A 20,731-nucleotide genomic window follows, 5' to 3' on the forward strand; every position below is an offset into this window, starting at 1 on the left:
CGACCACGCCCACTTTTAAAAAAAAATTTTTTTTTAGTCAAATTTTAATAAAAAATTTAATATATTTACAGTATATAAGTAAATTATGTCAACATTCAACTCCAGTAATGATATGGTGAAACAAAATGCAAAAATAAAAAAAAATTTCAAAATGAGCGTGGCTCCGCCCTTTTTCATTTAATTTGTCTAGGATACTTTTAATGCCATAAGTCGAACAAAAATTTACCAATACTTGTGAAATTTGATAGGGGCTTAGATTCTGGGACGATAACTTATTTCTGTGAAAAAGGGCGAACTCGGGTGAAGCCACGCCCAGTTTTTATACACAGTCGACCGTCTGTCCTTCCGCTCGGCCGTTAACACGATAACTTGAGCAAAAATCTATATATCTTTACTAAACTCAGTTCACGTACTTATCTGAACTCACTTTGTATTGGTATAAAAAGTGGCCGAAATCGGACTATGACCACGCCCACTTTTTCGATATCGAAAATTACGAAAAACGAAAAAAATGCCATAATTCTATACCAAATACGAAAAAAGGGATGAAACATGGTATTTGGATTAGTTTATTGACGCAAAATATAACTTTAGAAAAAAACTTTGTAAAATGGGTGTGACACCTACCATATTAAGTAGAAGAAAATGAAAAAGTTCTGCAGGGCGAAATAAAAAACCCTTGAAATCTTGGTAGGAATACTGTTCGTGGTATTATAAATATAACAAAATTAGCGGTATCCAACAGATGAAGTTCTGGGTCACCCTAGTCCACATTTTGGTCGATATCTGGAAAACACCTTCACATATACAAATACCACCACTCCCTTTTAAAAGCCTCATTAATACCTTTAATTTGATACCCATATCGTACAAACACATTCTAGAGTCAGCCCTGGTCCACCTTTATGGCGATATCCCTAAATGGCGTCCACCTATAGAACTATGGCCCACTTCCTCTTAAAATACTCTTTAATACCTTTCATTTGATACACATGTCATACAAACACATTCCAGGGTTACCCTCGGTTCATTTTCCTACATGGTTATTTTCCCTTATGTTGTCACCGTAGCTCTCAACTGAGTACGTAATGTTCGGTTACACCCGAACTTAACCTTCCTTACTTGCTTTTATTGATTTTGTTGGATTACATTTCAATAGAACATCGCAATATCAAAAGTGTTGGTAAAAGAACTGCGAGGGGACAGAACTACAACTATTGCCGACTCTCAATGTAATAGTTCTGAGCTAGGTGGGATCAATTGAGACTCGCTTCTGGGTATATGCGAAATGCACTACCCACCTTTCCATAAAAGATAATTCAAAAAAAAAAACCGTTGAAGTAAAAAGTAATATGCGACTTTTTTTGATTATTTTAAAATATCCAGTATTTTTCGCATAATTCCGATTTCAGCCAGAAACTTATAGTTGTAATCTAGTATTTTTTTACTGGGTTAGTTAGCTTACCAACCGTTTCACAGCATTCCAACACACGGTATGTTATTTTTGGCCTGAATTCGTCATATGTGCATGGATTTCCCAATCCAGTCCTTAATTTAAAAAACTCATAAACATTTTATAACGTACAAATATCTTGGGAAGAAATTACGAGCTTTGCTGCTAATAAATAATGAGGAAAAATTTTATGACCTTCGTATTATCAAAAGTTCATAAATTTTATGTTAGCTATCAGCACTTGTAACATATGAAGGCTGCAACACAAAAAAAAACTTAACAACAATTTTTTTCCAATTTTGTGCTTTCGTTCCAGTTGGTCATCAAAATTAATTCTTTACATCGTTTTTTTTTTTTTTTTGTAATTTGGTTTATGATTTGAATGAAAGAAAACTAAAATGTGGAAAGTTTAGTATGTAGTTTCCACAGTTACTCTAACAATATGTGAACGCGCTGTACGCTTTCCCCTCCAATCGTTAATTAGTTTTTCAGATACTTTACATAGTTATTACAGTTTTAGTTACACGATGAACTTTTTGGATTTAATCCTTTTTAATCAAAAAGCTTAAGGTACCGCGCACGCCTTATTTTTATTTTTATTTCTATTTTCTATTACCCTATTTCGTAAGTTCACCAATGCATACGTTTTCTTGCAATCTCTTTCCCAATTCATTTTTCGTACAGGAAAATTTTCGATTGGCATATGTAGGAAATTTACAGCAGCGAACAGAAAAACAGCAGTGCCAGTTTTCATTAAATTTTGCCAATTAAATTCTTCTTTTTTATTTTCGGTATTGAAGAAAACATTTTTATGAATTTTGTAACTCGAAACTATGCAAACCAATTTAAAAACCCTTTACGAAAAATATCGAAAATTCGAGAAAGTTTCACCAAAATTTCGAACTTTTTATTTTAAGTTCTCCGTTTTAGTAAATTTTAGTCTAAAAAAGTACAAGTTATGAGTCTCTCAAAATTCGCATTGCAACAGGGGCAATTTAATATGACGTACTCTGCGTTTTCAGTTCGATGCTACAGTTTCCTCGATTCTACGCTTGTATAAATTCTGCCTGAAACCGCCATGCCCATTCAATATTTGCATTCGATTTCAATTTGACTCGCAGAGCGTCAACTCTTTCCATTGCGCTATAAGCTTATAGCTGCATAGCCCTATGTGTGTAGACGTTACTGATGGATCATTTTGTTTGTCTTGTCATTTCGCTACTAAGAAATGTGAAATCCATAATGAAGCATGTGCATTGAAGTCTCCATATGATCATCCCTAGAATCAAGACTTGGCGATAGTCATGCTTGGAGGATCATATCAAAATGTTTATTTCGTTGATTGCGCATTTAAATCCAGCCAACTTTGGTATCATCCTTTTCTGTGAAAAGGTTCTTCCAAGTATTCAAATTTAGGATTTCTGTACGCCCAGAGACTTTGGTCAAATCCTGCTTCAAAACTGTATAGTATTAATTTTCTTGAGTCGCTTCAAAATGATGTAAACATTAGATATTATATTATATGCTACTTAGTTTTTTGTCGGGAGGATTTCTAAGCACAAGTACATGTGTGTAATAGCAAGTTTGGTGTGTATCATACGAGCTATATGCATGTTTTTAGGGGAGTTTGCGCCTAACATCCTTTTATGGTTTTAGGTGTCAAGTGGCCATTGATTTTATTTACTTCGGCAATACGAAATAGCTCTCATACAGAACCCTTCATAAAGCTTAAGCTGCTGATTGAAAGAAAAAAAAACAGCATAATGAAACCTACATATGTATATGCGTATTATGTGCACATACATATGCTATTTTTGTTGGTACGAAAGCTTCCACAAAACGCAAATAATGGTTGGAAAATAATGGCAAACGATAAGGAAATACAGAGAGTAAAAATGCCACATGCAAAGAAGCTAAAATTGCTGATTTTGCGGTAAAAAATACTTTACAGCGAAGGCAAATTTTGCGATATAAATTCAGTTCGGATTGTGGCGATACTTAAATGTCAAATCAACCTAACTAATAGAGATTGACTGCGCTTCTTCTTCAGCTTTCTTCTTCAGCTTTCTTAAAATTTAAACAAAAAAATATGTACCCCGTGAGGAGGGGAGGGAGGGGGGGCGTTTGCATAACGCTTATGCGAACTCTGGCGCTTAGAGTTCGATATTGTCCGTTTTAAGAATTATTTACTGCAAAGCTTTTAAATTTTCACTTGCATCATATTTGTTTACTCTCGTTGTCAGCTGTTCATACAAAAACAAAAAAATACTACTTTAAATATAATCTCTCTGTCTCTCATTTCCGGTACACGTGCAATGCACATGATGGCAACACCGATGTCTATACCGCAATCATCATCAACAACAACACAAACACCCTCCTCAACTCAACACTTACTTCCACTACATCAAATCTTCACAACGGCTGAAAATTATGCCGCTTTTGATTTTGAATGATGAACATACATTGGCCATGTTACTCCTTCTTTCCCCGCTGCTGCAACCTACACCTGATGTATCATTGAGTGCTACTACTGTAACTTATGCCGTTACACGAATACGCCACATAAATCGTTGGCAACATATTGCAATTTGCCGCATGCGTTGAGATGTTCACACTCGCACATGCAAATAAACCAATGTCACTGATATTTACAAAAACAACAACTTACGCGAATAACATTTCTGCTCCAATTACAACGGTGCTGGACAACAATAAAAACTGATTCAAATTGCGTAACAATCATAACACCCTACCAACAACGATACCTTCTAATGGATTGGGCATCTTCTTTACAACAACAACAATATGACACCGATTTACTGCAGGTTGGGATGATTGGAGTGATTTTACGCTTTGCAGCGTTACATGCGGCAAAGGTGTACAACAAAGATTTCGGCGTTGCTTGCTCGATAATCCAATGGTAAATTTTAACATGCAACTAAATTTGAATGCAGCGTCCACAGATGATGATGATGATGCTGATGACGAAGATGTGGTCGATGATGATGGTATGCCGAGTAGAGCCGGTTTCGAAAACACCCGACGCATGGATAATGCGTTAACTGGCTTCACTCGAATTGAGAGTGACGATGCATTACTGAATGATAAAAAGGACCAATTGCACCAGCAGAGCCATAGGAAGAGCACATTTGCTAAAGAGAGCAGCGCGAATATGCAAAAGCACAATGAAAATGCACCAACTAAAGACAATGTCGCCTATTCAGTAGTCCCATCGGGAGGAGTGAATAATGCCGTTAATGCGACACCAGAAACTGCGACAGCGACTGGCGACATGTACGACAGCATGATTATGTCACATAAATTCAATTCGTTGACAATTCAGGAAACCACAAATGCTGACAAAGTTGGTGTAACCAAAAATGTGGATGACCAAATTAATGATTTCAAAAGCGAAAATACTGGTGAATATAAAGTTGCGTTGCGCACATTTAAAGGTGATATGAGAGTGGATGAGGACAATTTCTTCGGTGCTGAAGGTGATAAGGAATTATTTGAAAAATTTGACAAACCTGCGACGAAGGAAAATGAAATTCATTCACATTTGCCAGTAACTCCGACGAGGCGTAAACAAAAACATCGAAAACCAACGAAAAGCTATTCGACCATGTTTTGCGAAGGCTACAATATTGAGCAGCGGAATTGTAACACATTTGAGTGCAGTGGTAGGTAAACGAACATATCTGTGATTAAAAGCTATAAAAACCTTCGTACACTTAGAAAATGCGATGATTGCAAAGATTTACTGCTGATGTGAAATATTTAAATTTTATTAGCTCAAAATTCTCAACCAGATTTGTTGTAAAAATTGGCAGAAAAATTTCTGCAATTTGGGATATTCATAAGATCACTTAGCTTTTAGTTAAAATATGATAAGCAGTTATTCTATAGGGCACAGGACGTGGTTGCAGCTATCAGTTGCAAACTGTAACTAATCCGTATTTAAAAAATAGTGAGTGCCTGGATATGAGATAACCTTTATCAGCTAAATTGTACTTTCAAGTTGTGTGTTGGCCCTCTTTAAAATTGGTTGGACCTCGTTCTATGTATATGTCCCAAAAATCCCGAAATGATACTGGCATATCCCTAAAAAGATTCCGAAAACAGTATCGATATGATTTGGACGAGTCCTCGAACGATACAAAAACGTTTTCGAAATACTTCATAAATAATCCCGAAAAGAAAACCCGAATAAATTCGGTGGTAGTATTCTATGGATGCTGTAATAGTCCACGATTGATCAAGATATTGTGTTAAAGTTCTCAAAAAACTATTCTGAAATATTTATTTATTTATTTATTTATTAGTGTACAAATTTAATTACTAGTCAGACTAAATATAGTTACGGATTTACTGCACAATTGCAAGGTGATTCAGACGAAAGACGTGCATTACGGGAGTCCCTGTCGTGAAGACTTACCTCCGGTGTAAAACACAGATCAATGTCCGTTGATCTTCGGCCCAACAAGTTGGTACCAAATCGGTGAGCTGGGGTGTTCAAGTCAACCAGCCTTGGTTTGGCCGAGGAGGACTATCCATCCTCCTCTTCCATTTTCGGGTAATGGCACCCGGTTGCACGGCAACTCCACCGCGAGTTCCGTGCTTGCCTCAGAGTCCCTCTTTCATTGATTTTGACATCTCGATATCTGATTAACAAGTTAACCAGATTGAGATATTGTGTTTTGTCGCAATTTAGGAATGTGACCAACCTTTTCTGCTCTGCAGTGTTACAACAATGTATAAATACATTGTTAACGACGGAGCTTGGTTTTGCTTAGATATTGCTTAAAGGGCCGCACTACGTTGACAAACAAAGTGAGCTTGGCATCCAATTATGCTCCGTCTTAAAACTCCATCACAATTAAAATCAAGGAATGTGACCAACCTTTTCCGCACACAGACCTGTGAATGCCGAGTGCCCGCCTCAACAATGCCCCTTGACATCGCTTGAGGCCACACTACGTTGACAAACATTGTGTGCCATATTGTCTACTATATTTTTATTTTTATTTTATAAATTCCAAACACAACAACCATAAGTTTTATTTACAGTGTTTGGTGTTAAAGTAACCTAATATTAAATGTGTTTATGTAAAAATTGTAGAGAGAAAAATATAAGATTTAAGATTTGAAAGAAGAGAAAAGTATTTCAACATGCTAAGCAAGATGACTCAATAGTTTCCTTTTGAAGTGCATTATGTTAGAAATGCTTCTGATCTCCAAAGGCAAAACATTCCAGAGACGTACTGTTATAACAAAAAATTGACGCTCAGAAATTCGTGAGCCAAATCTTGTGTGCAGTAGTTGAGATGATCGCACGGACCGTGCTAGCTGAAGTCTTTCGTATAGATAGGCAGGCTCCTTAAACAACACTATTCTATGAAGGAGTGAAATGCATCTAAATTTAAGCAGATTGTCGAATGTTATATTGTATATCTTATGAGCATATTCGGAAATATGTTCATAAGGACGTATACCATAAATATAGCGGGCTATGCTATTGTAAATTACATTAAGTTTTTTAATACACTCACTGTCACAATAGGCAAAAACTTCGCAGCCATACAGCAATGATGGTATCAAGTAAGACTTTACCAGAAGCAATCTGATTTTAATTGGTGTGAAGTGCTGTGTGGTCCATAGAGTTCATAACCTGCCATATACTTTGCCTATTGTAGGAAGGATATGATTATTCCAAGTTAATGTTCTGTTAAAAATGACACCAAGATATTTTGCCGTGTCGACAAAGTTTATCGGAGCATTGTTAAGTGTTATTTTGGGGCACTGATCTATGTTAATAGTTTTTTTTATAAATAGCGATGCATTTAGACTTACTTGGGTTTAAGACTAGCCCGTTATCACTAGCCCATTTATTTATGAGACATAGATCGGAATTTACATTTCGTACGCAGTTATTAATGGAGGCTGAGGGCCCGCCTAAATATACTTGAACGTCATCTGCATAAACGTGCACTTTACTATATTTAAGAATTTATGGCAGGTCATTTATATATAGAACGAATAACAAGGGTCCAAGTATAGATCCTTGGGGGACTCCCTTGGCTACACTTAGAAAGTTTGACATGGAGCTACCGACGCTTACTGCTTGATATCTCTCAAGAAGATACGTATTTACTAGCTCCAAGGTTGGAGCTGAGAAGTTGAAAAGCGTTTTAAGTTTTAAGCATAGTAAAGTATGGTCAACTGAGTCAAATGCCTTCGAGTGGTCCAAAAGTGTGAGAAACGTTACTTGGTCCATATCCATATTTCTTCTAATGTCATCTGAAACGCTTAATAGTGTTGTGATACAGCTCCTGCTTTTTCTGAATCCCGACTGATGTGGGCTTATCAGGGAGTTGTTATGGACAAAAATATTTATCTGTCGATGCATCACGCGTTCGAAAACCTTAGAAAGAAAAGGCAGAATAGCAATAGGTCGAAAGTCACCATTTGGTTTCTGGACAGGAATAATTTTAGCTTTTTTCCAGCATTTAGGATAAACTGATGAGGTAAAAATGGAGTTGAAAGCGTAAACGATATATGAAAGAATTTTTGGCAGGATGCATTTTACGAGCTTAGGATGGACACCATCAAGGCCAACGGCGTTTGACTTGATTGAGAGAATGGACTCGACCACATCGCATTCATCGACGCATTTAAACGCAAAACCGGGTAAGGTAACACTTGGACCAGAACTATAACGATTATAGTTGATATTATGCAGAGAAGGTGGGGAATTTGCAAAGGTTGCGTTTAACTCATCTACATTAACCGATTCGGAAATATGTGTAGTTTTTTCCCAATGCCAATGCCAATTTCGCGGATCTGCTTCCACGTCTTCTGTGAGCCAATGGCTGTACTGAACTGATATTCATAATATTTTCTTTTTTGCCTCTTGATTGTTTTAGTCACGTCTCTTCTCAGTTTCTTGTAACCATTATAAGCTCTATCTGATCGATTTTGTTTCCAACTCAGATAAGCTTTGTTGCGTTTTCCTATTAGCTGCTTTATAAAATTGTTAAACCATGGATGCCTCTTGGTCTCAGCTGACCTTGTTACAAGCGGAACAAATTGGTCAAAGAGGGTACTTATGTTCTTTTGAATAAAACTTATCTGATCATCGGCAGAAGTCATACTATGTATTGAGCTCCAATTTACAGCATTAACACCTGCACAGAGTTTACCGTAGTCTATACGATTGAAATCGCGATATGAAAATCTTGAGGTATCAGAAACAAAATGAAAATCATACGCTATAAAAATTGGCTTCCATTTTTGCTACTAATTTCGCTCCAATTTCTACTCAATTACGCAACAATTATGCACCGATATGCCTCCAAATAAACTCCTACCACAATTAAGGGATGTGTCCAACCTTTTCCGCTCACAGACCTGTAAGTACCGAGTACCTGCCCCAGCAACATCCTTGCATTGCAGTCCGCCACACTGCAGTGATTTGACAACGTCAAATCTTGCCACATATAGGATGTGGCCATCCACACAGCGAACGCCTCCTATTCGCTTACGCAGTCTAAAGCAGCCTCAAACATCTCAAAAGACGAGATGAGCACCGGCCCACTCGTACAATTATCGATTGTTTTTCGGCTGACGATAAACATGCGTTCCTTCACCATCTTTCGTCAACTTATTTGCAGCATATTTGTCACAAATTAAGGGATGTGACCAACCTATCATCTGCCCCTCAGGGTCAGTTTCTCAATGAAATTGGGACTGCCGTGGCAAGCATGAGACCGAATTCCCTCGGGTTTACACGCCCCAAGGGAAAACAAGTCTACTCAGAGCGTGTGTCATAAGTGAACTCTATTTGAAACCACAGCCACCGCGATGCTCCCACAAGGGGGCCATCCCAGGACAGGAGGTGAGACCTGAGTACAAAGCATCGTTCGATGCAGTGCACCAGATCACACTGGCTTCTCCTGCTCCCGCGGTAGCAGTTTTTATAAAGACCTTGCCTAGGGTCTCACAGGGTGATACACCGCGTCCACCCTGCTACCTTTCGAGTAAAACACCTTACTCATGGATTGGGTACCGATGGTATTATGGTCGCCTTTTACGACCGGTATACCTACCGTGGGCATATTCTAACCCCCAACCCACAGGGGGATGCAAGGTGATTCAAGGTGAACAAAATTAATTTTATAAAGTATATATTATTACGGGAAGTGATTATTAGTGCTTTCGGAATGGACGTGATTTCGAGCCGCCGATGTATATTTAACACAATAAGTAGGGCTGATCTATGGAAAGGACGTGATTCCAAACCACCCGCGCAAAATTACTGGATCTGGCGATAATAGTGGGAGATTGGAAAGGACGACATTCTAATCGATCCACCCAAATTATTGCGTATTTAAGGTAGTCAGGAGATATTTTTTTGTAACAAGAAGTTAGCCACACGTATCAATGTTTTTGCAGTGCTTATTGAAATCAGTACACAGACAACGAAGAAGTTCGCGCATTTCAAAATTTGATCCGCATGCGCGTGTATGAAGCGGTTGAAAATGTCTAGATGGTCTAAAGGGAGCATTAAATATAATTTCACCAAACGAATACAATCCCCAATTGTAAATAATAATAACCTAGATAGTCTTGAAAGCATTTTTTACTCCAAATATATGTGAATTGTTCCCTAAAATAATTTTAAATTAGCCATAGATAGTGCCAGTATATACCGAAATGGTTCCAATAGCCACGAAGTTATATTAAAAGGGTTCGTAAAAGAGTCATACATGGCCCCACAACTACACTTGCTCTACTAAGTGATCTATTATCATGATCGTCATCATTAATTAGAGCTTGACCTAAGCGGTTTGGGCAGCAGTGCAAGAACTGACGCCAATTATTATTTTTTAGCGATTATTGTCGCCAATTGGGTGCAACTACAGAAGTCTCGTTTTCTTCCACATGCCCCTTTTCTTTCTCTGCTCACAAAAACGGGTGCCTATTGGAATAATTTATGAGCCGGAGCAACTTCCTATATTCGTATTTGAACTAGCTATTGAAGCCTTTGTGCTTTTACTCGATGCGCTATGTTTTTGTCTTTGTCAAGAGCATAAATATATTGAAAATATTTCTACCGAATATTCCAACAGCCATCTCATCCGCTCTCGCAGTGTCGGCTTCGCCCGTAAATACGGATCGTTCCTCCCCCAACGGGTTAAGGGGCTTATAATATTTCCGTGGTAGGTAAGCTTGCCGTTAGCGGCGAACAAAATTGATCGACCTGACCATTCTCATTATAATATCTAATCGTTCCCGAATTGATCGGAATAGTACCGGGTCTACATATATCCGGCAAAGGACCAGCAAGTGCTGTGATCGAAACTTTCTTTTAAGTTGCCAACTCCTCCATATTAGCATTTGTTGACAAGAGTAGTTGTCTCGAATTTATGTTTAACATTCACGTAGTTGCTGAGGAGCGAATTTGCCATTTATTTCTTTGATAATAGCAGGTGCTTCGTCTTGTCCCCGCTCACCGCAAAACCCTTCTTTTCATCATTTTATTTAATCCATAGAAACTACATGAACCAATATATCAAAATTATCACAAATTATCAGCTCGGTCTGAGATGTCCTTCCTAATTCTTACGGAGTTGGCAGTATTTCTTATCGTTCGTGTTCCAGGCAGCATACAATCAACTCCTTTCGCCATTTGGCGCAGGCTGAATGTATGACCGTAAGTAATGTATCCATATTGGGCTGCAGGTTGCAAGCATGGATTTAGCATCTTCCCTGTGTTCCATAATTATATTGTTACGAATATTAGCAAAACTAAGGAGTGCTGCCCGCTCTAAGCCGATCTAAGCAGTGACGTGAATGCACATCAATAATTCAATCATTATGTATCTACATAAACGAATCAATAATTGCGTCTACATATATGTACACATTCCGACGAGCAACATTTACATACAAGGCAGCGAGAGATGAGATGTCACACACCGATGAATTTACTTATACGCTTATGTGTGTGCGGGAGACTGTAAACTACAAACACATGCATATACCTTATCTGAGTTGTCACAAGAGAGAGCAATAATTTGTGCACGTAGTTGTGGCTGGCGATTTTGTAGCCGAAACAACTAGTAACTTCTGGAAATCGAAGAGCCTAGAAGTATGCAGCGTAAACTATAAAAGCGATGCAGGCGAGTAAGAAGAATTCAGTTTGATTTGAATTGTCAAGCAGTTACGAGTAAGACGATATCTAGCGAGCAATAGCACTATTATTTTGAAAGTCAGTTTCCTTTAAGCCAGGCATGCTTAACGAACGAAACGATATCATTTCGTTACGATAATCAACGCTAATAAACGAAACGAAGTCACTTCGTTTCGTTTATTAACGTTAAGATCGTCAAATTAACGTTAATTTGTCGTTCTTAACGTTAATAAACGAAACGAAATGACTTCGTTTCGTTTATTAACGTTGATTTTCGTAACGAAATGATATCGTTTCGTTCGTTAAGCATGCCTGCTTTAAGCTATCAGTTTGGTTATTAAGCTATTCGTTGTACAGTTGGAGTGTTATTGTGAAGTACTTTAATAAAGGCCATTTTGCATTGCTACAAATTGGAGTTATTTATTCAACAGTTTAGTGATTCGAACTTAGCAGAGGATTGCAAATAAGAGGATTTGCAAGTAAATTCGTTACAATTGGTGTCAGAAGAGGAATTGTTGAATAAATTCCGAAGATTGGGAATACAACTTGGGGCATGGCAAAGTTCAGTGAATTGAAGATCCAGCAACTGAAAAAGGACTTGGAGAACCGTGGATTAAATACAACCGGCAATAAGATCGAACTTCAAGCACGGCTACGAGAGGTAATGGAGTCGCAAGGAATTGATGTGGACGAGTTTGTCTTTTATCCTGATGGGGACGAAACAACAACAAAAATTGAAGAGAAAAACGAAACATCGCAGACAGTTACAAACACAGACTTGAACATGATATTGGCTGCAATATCGGCACAAATGTCCGAAATGTCATCACAAATATCCACCAACATGTCATCACAACTGGAAGAACAAAAGACAAATATAACATCCCAACTGGAGTCACAGGAGACACGTATTACATCCAAGATGGAAACTCAACTGGCAGAGCAGAAGACATATATGGCATCCCAACTGGAATCACAGGAGGCACGTATTTCAGAAATGACGTCGCAAGTGTCATCTCAACTGGAAGACCAAAAGACATATATGGCATCTCAATTGGAAGAGCAAGAGGCACGTATGTCTGAAATTTCGGCAGAAATTTTGGAACAGGTATCATCAAAACTGGAAGCGCAGGATGCAAAAATGACTCAATTTCAGGCAGAAGTAGATGATTTAAAAGTCGTATGGAGCAGTTACAACTAAATCGCCCAGCTGTTTCAGCGAGTAATCCAAAGGTAAAGACACCATCCTTTGACGGTTCTGTTCCTTTTCAGGTCTTTAAGCTACAGTTTGAGAAGACCGCAGCAGTGAACCAATGGAATGCTGAAGATAAATTTGCAGCTCTGTTCGTGGCACTGAAAGGGCCTGCCGCGGAAATCTTACAGACTATTCCAGAGTACGAACGGAACAGTTATGACGCATTGATGGCTGCTGTAGAACGGCGATACGGAAGCGAACACAGGAAACAGATATTTCAAATAGAATTGCAAAACCGCTACCAAAAAGCTAACGAGACTTTGCAGGAGTTTGCTTCGGACATTGAAAGATTGGCTCATCTTGCAAATGCGGATGCACCCGTGGAATACACGGAAAGAGTGAAGATTCAGAGCTTTATAAATGGCATACGGGACGTCGAAACGAAGCGAGCCACATACGCGAACCCAAAGCCAACATTCGCAGAAACGGTGTCACAAGCTCTGATTCAGGAAACAGCGTCGCTTCTGTGTAAGCCAGTTTTCAAAGCACGCCGTGTGGAAGTAGAAAGGCCAGAGTGGGTAGACGCAATATTGGAGGCGCTGAAAGGATCGCAAAAGCGGAGTGAAAAAGTTATCAAATGCTTCAAATGCGGGAACTCCGGTCACATTGCACGTCATTGCGATCTTGGCCTTAATATTTCCAACAATGTGGGTGGGCGTAAACGGAAAGCTGGAGGAGATGAGCAAAAGCGAGTAAGAGGTAGAGAGCTAGATCCGGCTATTGAATGCCCTGTGATATCTGTGTCGCAAATTGGTAGAAAATCGAACAGTCTTACCGTCAGAGGGAATGTGGATGGCAACGAACGAATACTGACTGTAGATACGGGCGCATCTCATTCCTTGATCCGATCTGACTTGGTCAACAGGAGAGTAAAACCGTTACCTGGAGCAAAGTTGCGTACGGTCACTGGCGAGTATAACCAAGTTCAGGGAGAAGTGATATGTGAAGTATTGATTGGGAAGGTCATGGTTCTACACAAATTTGTTGTGGCGGAGATTGTTGATGAAGTTATATTGGGAGTGGATTTCTTGGTTGACCATGACATCAAGATCGATATGCAGAGAAGGGTGATGCATTATGAGAACCAAGATGTGCCACTTAACTTCAGTTTGGAAAAAGGGTTCAGCAGTAAGCGAGTGCTGGTGGAGGAGATTCGACAGAGACCACGAAAGTCAAGGAAAGTAGATCGAGCAAAGGTTGATGGGTCGAATGTGCCAAATAAAGCGAAATTAAAAGTACCTGCGAGGAAAAGAACGGCATCAACAAACCCTAATGGACGCACTAAAATGACTGAAAGAATTTTTCAGAAAGAATGCAAGGATGGTTTCAAGCCAGCGCGCACTTTTGTTGGGAAACGTCGGAATGATACTGAGTATGTGAAGCCAATCCGTCAACAACAAGCTCTACAAAGTAGTTCTTCATTGGCCAAGCAACAGAGTGCGAGAGAACGATCCAGAATAATGAGTAGTAAGATGGAACACAGGTACGACAGGGAAAATAATTCGGAAGGTTTCCGGAATGGAGATTTGGTACTGTTAAACAACCCTCACCGGCGGAAAGGTGTTCCAGCCCAATTTCGGTGCAGTTGGGAAGGCCCGTACAAAGTTGTGAAGAAGATCAGTGATACCATCTACCGCATACAAACCACTGGGAAACCACGGATTAGAAGGGTGGTACATTTGGAGATGCTAGCGGCGTTTAGATTGGGAGATTTGTCTGATCGGGACGATCAGACTTAGGTGGAGGGCAGTGTTACGAATATTAGCAAAACTAAGGAGTGCTGCCCGCTCTAAGCCGATCTAAGCAGTGACGTGAATGCACATCAATAATTCAATCATTATGTATCTACATAAACGAATCAATAATTGCGTCTACATATATGTACACATTCCGACGAGCAACATTTACATACAAGGCAGCGAGAGATGAGATGTCACACACCGATGAATTTACTTATACGCTTATGTGTGTGCGGGAGACTGTAAACTACAAACACATGCATATACCTTATCTGAGTTGTCACAAGAGAGAGCAATAATTTGTGCACGTAGTTGTGGCTGCCGATTTTGTAGCCGAAACAACTAGTAACTTCTGGAAATCGAAGAGCCTAGAAGTATGCAGCGTAAACTATAAAAGCGATGCAGGCGAGTAAGAAGAATTCAGTTTGATTTGAATTGTCAAGCAGTTACGAGTAAGACGATATCTAGCGAGCAATAGCACTATTATTTTGAAAGTCAGTTTCCTTTAAGCTATCAGTTTGGTTATTAAGCTATTCGTTGTACAGTTGGAGTGTTATTGTGAAGTACTTTAATAAAGGCCATTTTGCATTGCTACAAATTGGAGTTATTTATTCAACAGTTTAGTGAATCGAACTTAGCAGAGGAATTGCAGCAAATTCGTTACAATATGTACAAATTTAAAGCACTTCAGAAATACAAATTCTAAAGCCGACCGTAGCCCTTACAGCTTAAAAGTCGCATAAATGTGCCATAATAATGCAAACTAGAAAAAATCCTGCGACCACGGAGCATATGAGTGACATTAAATGCATTATCGATTTCCATCAAAGGCGTGAATTACTTAATTTAGAGCAACAAAGGCACAAGAGACGTCCTCAATTTCAATCTTTAGGTCGAAACAACACTAAACTTTCTCCCTTTAAATATCCAGATTTTTTTCCGGATGTTTTTGTTTAAAGCCAAGCTCTCAAGAAAATCATATAGAGTGCCAAAATTGTATACTTTTTCAAATCGCCAATTTTGCGACTTCTCTATTATATGTGAATATTGGATAGCAACTGAGACGATTTTCACCCACCCAAAGTAAGACTAGGATCCATCTTATTTAATGGTTGCATTCACACTCCACGTTTGAGTATATGAATGTTGAAGGAAATGAAGACAAATATGTTGATTGATTGGTGTCTCGAGTGTTATTAGGAGTTAAGCAAGTGGGATTAATGATGATAAATATTTGCCAAGCGAAGGGAAAACGCGTTTCTATACTTGAGCTGGAGAAATAGAAGAGTGCATTTACTTTGATAAACAAACATACATACAAACATATGTGATTTTTATGTATTCACGTATCCCCTATATTTCTCTGACATTTCTCATATGCTGCACTTGACAAAACCAGACATAATTTCGCTTCTACACAGAATGAAAAATTGCAAACGTAAAAATATTTTGCTTTATCTAAAAGTATATTTAATCCGAGGATCAACCTCACTTATTGTCTCTTGTATGCAGTAGTATGCATTTGCTGTTAGTATGTGAAATATAAATATTTAATCCCGAAAGCTTTCATAACATCAGAACAGAGTCTATTGAATCTAAAATAGTGATAAGTGAACTTGGACGAGAAACAAAATCAAGTAAGTTTACTTTTGTATTTGAATTCGAAGAACTCTTGTGCCGAGCTGCTCAACCCCTATACACTTATAGCACTTTTATTTTTATTTTGCCCTGAAGAATAGGCACAGCTACAAATTCCACTTTGAATATAAAAAAAAATTTTCATAGCACTCCCATCTGCCATCACATATAAATTCGATTCATATAAAAGGGCCTGAATTTCATATGAAAGTGCAAAGAAAAAGCACTTCCATATGAAGTCAAAGTCCTTCGGTATGATATTCAAATTTACACTAACAAATTTGCAACAAAATTTTTTCAAAAATATTGTGGCACTAAAAAAAATTTTTTTTTATTTATTAATTCAGGGGACCATCAAAACTCTTTAAATAATTAAAATAATTTAATTAAATTTTTTTTTTTTTTTTTTTCAATTTAAAAAATTTCAGTGTACATATAATTTTGTATATGTACTATGATTTGCACTTCAATATACACATTTTTGAACTGCCCTGCTCTTGGGATTCTTTGAAAGCAAAAACGAAGTATGCGTTCGCAAGGCAGTTCGAGTATTCCCTGAAATATACTTTTGGTAGAGCTTTTGAAATTAGAAAAGGCAAATCTTAAATTTTCCTCAACCCACGGCATCGGTACCGTCCTGCCGACTGTTTTTCAAACATCTCCTTAGTACTGCCCATACCACTAACTTCAGAAAGAATCCAGGGTCTCGTCACAAGTACGTGCTTTTCTCTCCTAAGCATACCCAAATAGCGAACTAAAATAAAATAAAGTTCGTTGCTACTTAAAGAGATATCTAAGCAATTGCCCTCTTTTTCTATGTTCTTTTATTTTGTGTGCCGCTTTTGATTAATCTAACAGCTGCTTCTAACTAAATGGCAAACAAAGCAGATAGGAAAATATCTATTAAAGGGCTTTGTATGTATATCAAGCGCAGAAGCAAAAAAACAGTAAAACAAATAATAATGTTTCAATATGTCTCATCAAGCAAAAAGGTTCAATTACATGAAGGCAAATCGGATGTAAAATGAAATGAGAAATATTTTTACTCTTGCTGAGCTTTAAGGCCGAACTTCTTAAAGTTGTCACTATATGCTAGTATATAAATTAAATTATCGATTGCATTGTTTCTGCATAGAAGTTTCTTCGTGATTGATATAAACTTCGGTCCTGCCATATCTAGAAATGAGTACACGGTAAAAAGTTTAAACCTTAATCTAAAAATTTTTTGTACTACATTATGACCATTGGTTTCAAATATAGATTATACGGTCTTCCTTTAAGTGAATGCATGGAACTGTGTTTCAATTTGAAATAAGATAAGTTTACACTTGCAGTTATAAAAAATAAAATTAGTGGGTAGTGGCCTGGTTGCGAACCAACGTTCCACGTTTTCCAGTAGCTTGCTCTACCTACAGAGCTAACGCATCTGTGTAACAAAACATATCATAGCAACTTACATGTACAACGAAATGTGTGTTTCAGCACTAAGTTTAAACTCATAGGGTCCGTTTTAAACCCCGACGTGTATGGAAGTTTCTATTTTTAGACTTCTGAAACTTTTTGATTTTGTTTCAAACCCAGAAGTGACTACAAGTTTTTACTTTTAGGTTTTTGAAATTTATTTGGTTTTCTTTTTAAATAATTTTAAGATTTGAGACTAATTGTTCAAATAAGTTTTGAATTGAAACTGAATTAATAGAAAAATATCTCAAATCGTGCTTAAAGCGATGAATGGCCTAAAATGTCGGCTTGAATTTCTAACCGTGTATCAATTCGTATTTCGCATACTAATCTAAAATGGCTGCAAATAGTGATGCCACTGTTTCAAGTATTCATTGAACCGATTTGGTTAAGTCTAGTGCCGGACGCTAATATTTTCCATTTGTTAAATCAATGCGTATTTCCTCTTTTCGCCGCAAGACTTATTATTTCAGTAGCAATGTAAACATATTAATCCCTCTAGGTCATCCAACCGCCTCTTTCCATGAGGTAATTGGGGTCGTAGGAGCCTACCCTGCTAAATAAACAGGATTTACAACGGGTAGGTGAGATTGATATTTGGCTTGGATGAACTACGAATTTCGTTGGCATCCCGTAAAAGAGTTGCGTTACGCAATACCTTGAATTCGTATTTACTCTAACAAATTACAATCGTTTTGAATGCAATCAATTCAGAGAATCAATAAAATAGCATATCACATTTGTCCTTTTCTATCCATTACTATTAGAAAGACCACACATTTTTCTTGGCAGAAAGAGTACTAAAGTTGGGCTTCAGTCTATTCACAACCAATTAAAATGCAACTAAAAGCAATTACAATCAATTACTATGAAGTGATTTTTGATTGTAACTTTTATAATTATAATAAATGCAATCACATTTCATTGCAATCTAAGTTAATTTAAAAATTTTATTCCCATATATTACAGGTCTGCTAAATATAAATGAGCTTGAGCTCAATGAAAGTAATAAAACCAACCAGTTCTTAGATTTTCCTTTCCTTTTTATGTGTAACTTGTAAGTTCCAGTTTTTGAACCATTCGGTTCTACGGGCTCAATTCCTAGATTTTGTGCAAAACTAGTAGAATTTAATTCCCTCGACACAATCAACATTTTTGACAATTGGATGTCACTCACATGCAAAGTAAAGTCAACATAGGCGAAATTAATATGTTTCATCTATGCGCAACACACGTACACACGAACGTTTATTGATTTGCCATGCCACTCATGCATGTGTAGCCATTTGATATTTGGAGTTGCAGGATCTCTGTTTTCCCAACTCAATCAGAAGACAATGCCACGATGGCTTGTGAAATTTGCATATCTTAGCCTTTTCTTGATTTTTATTTTCATTCACCACTTTTATGCAAATAAATCCAAATAAAAGCTAACCAAATTTCCAACTCATCTTTTGTTTCCAAATATTTCAGATGACATAAGTGACTTATTAAAATTTTATAAAAAATACCCATTGCCAGAAGATGTTTCGTTGCAATCGTCACCAGTTATGCCACTTGCAGCTGATAGACATACAATAACAACTTTTACAGTGGGGACATCAATGACAGACACAGCGTCATCGGCACTACCAACAACAATAACAGCAGTTAATTCAGCAAGCAATGCCCCAACAACAGGCGCCGCCATATCATCCACCAACAAGAACACTGGATTTGGCTCGGCTCCTGACTCTAACTCTGGTGGTGCTGGGTCAGGCGCTGCCATCGCTGGTGTCAGTTTCATACTTGATGCTGGCGCAGCATCTGCACTTGGCAGCTCACTCAAAATCGGTGAGACGAATACAAATGCTGTGCGCATAGCAGCAACTGTTGCCAATTCATTGCCACCTTCAACGACACCAGCTAACATGGGTTACATTCGTAGTTGGCGGAATACGTTGAACTTCACGATAATGCTAACGTTGCGAGTTCGAGTAAGTAAATTGAAGTATGAGTATTTAAGTTTTATTTATTGAGTTGGAAAAAGTGAGCAGGTCGCAGAGCATAAATTTTGTGTTTAAATGTAAATTATTGACATCAGAAAGTGTTGCATAACAATTAAGCGTTCGTATCATTTGCCAAAAACCATTTTTCCATTTAAGCACTTTAGAGAAATCTCTTGGAATTAAAGTGTTTGCCAGAATTCCCAAACTGGTCGTTTGTATATAACTTAAGTCTTTCGCACAAAATACCAAGAAGCAATTTTCGTAATGAAAAAGCTATCAATTGAATAGATTTTAAGTTGTCTTTTGTTTACACTTACTTAGAAATCGCAGCTGGTTCGTAGGTGATTTGAAAGGAACACCCAACCGTTCATATGTTGAGGTCTTACGAACGAGTTTTAAATTTTCTCAACTTCAATATTTGATTTCAAATGAAAAGCATTGCCAAATATTTGATTTGGTCTATGTTTGCTTACGTAATTGGCCAGCCTGCACCGCACGTTCGGAAGTTAAGCGAATGTAATATCTAAAACATAGAAATATGTATAAAGGGCAGAAAGTTGAAATAACACTAATAGCATGTTCAATGAAAGAAATAAACTTTTCCGATAACAAAAAAAAAAAAAAAAAATTTCATATGACTTTGTTTGATTTAATCGAACTTTGTCCTAAAATATATTTCACCGCAGATTAAACTGCATTTTTTTTTTCGTTGGACTACGGCTTACTCTTTGCATGTACGGATATATGAAATTGAAGATATGTAGGAATAAGTAGACGCTACGTATTTATAAACTAAGAATATAGATAGGCTTCGAATCCGATAATTCGGAGCTTCGAAATAAGTTGGGCTTCTGATTCTGATCTCGGTATCTACTGTATGAAATCAGTTGTAAAGCAGAAGTCGATCTATCGTTTCAACTCCAGCAATTTAAACGCAAAATATGAAATCAAATATGCATTCGTTCCATAAACGGGTGCATTTCAAAAATGCAAAAAATG

The 20,731-nt window shown here is 37.7% G+C and overlaps 1 protein-coding gene across 2 annotated transcripts in view; it reads left to right on the forward strand.

Moving 5' to 3' along the window:
* Positions 1-20,731, forward strand: part of LOC137246273 (uncharacterized) — a 71,894-nt gene that overhangs the window by 41,455 nt on the left and 9,708 nt on the right. For both annotated transcript variants that reach the window (XM_067777391.1, XM_067777385.1), the window contains 2 exons: positions 4,282-5,139; positions 19,218-19,720. In XM_067777391.1, the coding sequence (XP_067633492.1) occupies positions 4,282-5,139; positions 19,218-19,720 (1,361 nt within the window). The remainder of the gene's footprint in view (positions 1-4,281; positions 5,140-19,217; positions 19,721-20,731) is intronic.

Source organism: Eurosta solidaginis, chromosome 1 (assembly GCF_040869045.1).
Source record: "Eurosta solidaginis isolate ZX-2024a chromosome 1, ASM4086904v1, whole genome shotgun sequence".
Taxonomy (NCBI): domain Eukaryota; kingdom Metazoa; phylum Arthropoda; class Insecta; order Diptera; family Tephritidae; genus Eurosta; species Eurosta solidaginis.